Below are 2,812 nucleotides of genomic sequence, written 5' to 3'. Positions count from 1 at the left end.
GCTGGAAAACTTCTGCTGACTTTATCTGTTCCCTCCCCTGCCCGCCTCCTTAAAATGAAAGAAATCCAAATAGAGGCACACACACACACATGCACACACCAACCCACCCACAACGAGGCGATAAAAATAGCGTCATCCCTGGAAAGTGAAGGCAAAAAGTGACACCGATACCTGTCAGCTAAGCCAGGTGTGTCAGCTTCTATGAATGCTGACGGTTTAAGTGCACAGGAAACATCTCATCATTACGAGATTACTGGAGCAGCCCAGTAGGTATTCATCGTCAATGAGCTGTCACTGGAGAAAAGCTGAGCCAGGAAAGACATAAAACCAGAAGGAGAGACAAACTCCGATCTGTGACCAGCTGCTTCCAGGTACATTCCTGAGTGCAGCTGCAGGAAGGCAAGCTTGAAGCTTTTCTGCAAGGCAGGCAGGAGAGCAGCCCAGTAAACAGCCCCTCAGATCAGCCTGCAGATTTGCAGCCCCTCTGACTGCCCACCCTGAGACGCAGGGGACCGGGCAAACTAATCCTAACTCAGTGTCTCTGTTCAGAACTTGCCTCCAAAAATCCAAGTAGAAACAGAAGCAGCCTGTAGCTGTGGTATGTAGATGTACCTTCAAAGCCTTTTATGATTCACTTTAAAATGTTTCTAGTAATTACTTCTATTTTAAAGGCGTTAGTTAATTGCATTGTGTGTAGAATCTGTGCCGTAATTGTCCTTCAGAAAGAGGGAGAGCATAGCCAGTAAAGATTGCTTATTAAAATTAAGCGCACTGTGGGCGTTTATTTCAAAGTGTAATTACTGAAATAAACAGTTGTGTTTATTGCAGGGTACAGAGCTGCACATACAGACGGGTACAAACATGCCTGTATGAGAAGCTCTGCATGTTGATTCTATGACAGTTGCCCGAGAGAATTTGCAGGTTCCTCTATGTTACATATAATATAAAAACTATCACAGATACAAAGGTGGTGTTACCCCGAGGGCAAAACGACCACTCTGAAATTTTTACTGCTAATCATTCAAACTTTGCATGCAGAACAGCATTCCGTGGTAACTTCAGCTCTTATCACTTCTGCAGTATCTGTGTTCAGAACAGCAGTGCTCCTGAGAGACTCAGTCCACTGTAACCATGGAATGAGAAGAAACACACAGTCTGAAATTCATTTAGAAGCAAATAACAGTTTCCAAAGCACTATTTTCCCCCTTGCTAACGATCCAATGTTAACTGTTGTAAACATCACAGAGCAGATTCCCTAGACTGAGAACAAGCAGGAAACATTTCTTCCCTTGGGGCATTTTTTCTCTTCTAAAAGGTATGTCCCTGAGAAGAAGAATAGAGAATAAAATTGCCTCTTCTACCACAACTGCTGAAGTGCATATCGTTATGATTTCTTTCTGCTGTGGTAATACCCAGAGATATGATCAGTGCTTGAGGGCCTTGTGTTGGGGGACACAACAGTAAAGAGATGTCCTGTAAAGATTACAGCCTACTTTAACTTCTGCAAAACATAGCTTGTGAATGTGAAAATGCCTGGTTAAGGAAATCTCTCCATTCGGAACCTCAGTGTTTATTGTTCTGTGTATTCTGCAGATCGTGTTCAAGTTGGCTGCCGGGAACTGAGATCCACCAAGTACATTTCAGATGGCCAGTGCACCAGCATCAATCCGCTGAAGGAGCTGGTGTGTGCTGGTGAATGCCTCCCTTTGCCACTGCTCCCCAACTGGATTGGAGGAGGTTATGGAACCAAGTACTGGAGCAGGCGGAGCTCGCAAGAGTGGAGATGTGTCAATGACAAAACTCGCACCCAGAGGATCCAGCTTCAGTGCCAGGATGGAAGTATAAGAACCTACAAAATAACTGTGGTCACAGCCTGCAAGTGCAAGCGATACACCAGGCAGCACAATGAGTCCAGCCACAACTTTGAGGGAACCTCTCAAGCAAAACCTATCCAGCATCACAAAGAGAGGAAAAGAGCCAGCAAATCCAGCAAACATAGTACGAGTTAGAAGTCAGACATTCTCTCCTCTCTCATGTCCCGCTCCTCCCGCCTAAACCGAACTCACCTGTAACCATTTGCTTTACCATTCTGACTGCTTAAAGACAAGTCTGCCATTGCTGTGTTCTCAGTTGACACGACATGCTTATTGCTTTGACCAAAATCAAAAGGGGCATTCTCAGCATATGGACCTTTTGGGTGATTTTCCAAATGCTCAAGATGGGGAATAACACAAGCCTTCCAAACCCACACTATAAACTTTTACATTTTCTCCAGCCACGGAGACAAAATAAATTTGCCATGAATATTCACTGAAGTCTATTTTGTAAAAAGATGCTTTGTTGTGTGTTTTCATGAGAACAGTTAATTATCACATCTATTGCCTTCTGTATCATGTTTTATGAACTTCTAACAACAGCTTAAAAAATACAACACCTAATATCTGCTTTGAGATTCATTAAAAAAAAAATGCCTTGCATGCTGACCTTTCTCTTATCTCAGTATACCAAAAATTAAAATATGCATGGCAGCAATCAAAAAGTAAAGCTGAACAAACTATTTATTTGTTGTTGTAATTATTTAATGAGCTTTTATGTGTGTTACTTCCCTCCAAGATGTTCTTATGTTTATAGCTTTTCTCATGTATCAAAGTATTTTCCTATGATTTGTGGCTGGATTAGAACATACATTCTGTAGATAATGTAAAATAGACATTTTAGCATTCTTGGTATATATATTTTCATTTTGAACATTCATAGACTTAGGTGTTATTTTGAAGTAGCAACATCAAACTTGTTTTTTTCATTCTCCAGT

The 2,812-nt window shown here is 41.8% G+C and overlaps 1 protein-coding gene across 1 annotated transcript in view; it reads left to right on the top strand.

Annotated features, from left to right (window-relative positions):
• The window catches only part of SOSTDC1 (sclerostin domain containing 1), a 2,848-nt gene extending 839 nt beyond the window's left edge, over positions 1–2,009 (top strand). The window contains exon 2 of the mRNA XM_009646392.2: positions 1,594–2,009. Coding sequence (XP_009644687.1) covers positions 1,594–2,009 — 416 coding nt within the window. The remainder of the gene's footprint in view (positions 1–1,593) is intronic.
• The last annotated feature ends 803 nt before the right edge of the window (positions 2,010–2,812 follow it).

This window comes from Egretta garzetta, unplaced genomic scaffold (genome assembly GCF_000687185.1).
Source record: "Egretta garzetta isolate BGI_Z169 unplaced genomic scaffold, ASM68718v1 scaffold629, whole genome shotgun sequence".
Taxonomy (NCBI): domain Eukaryota; kingdom Metazoa; phylum Chordata; class Aves; order Pelecaniformes; family Ardeidae; genus Egretta; species Egretta garzetta.
Note: the sequence above shows the minus strand (reverse complement) of the source record. Positions and strands in the feature narration are given on the sequence as shown.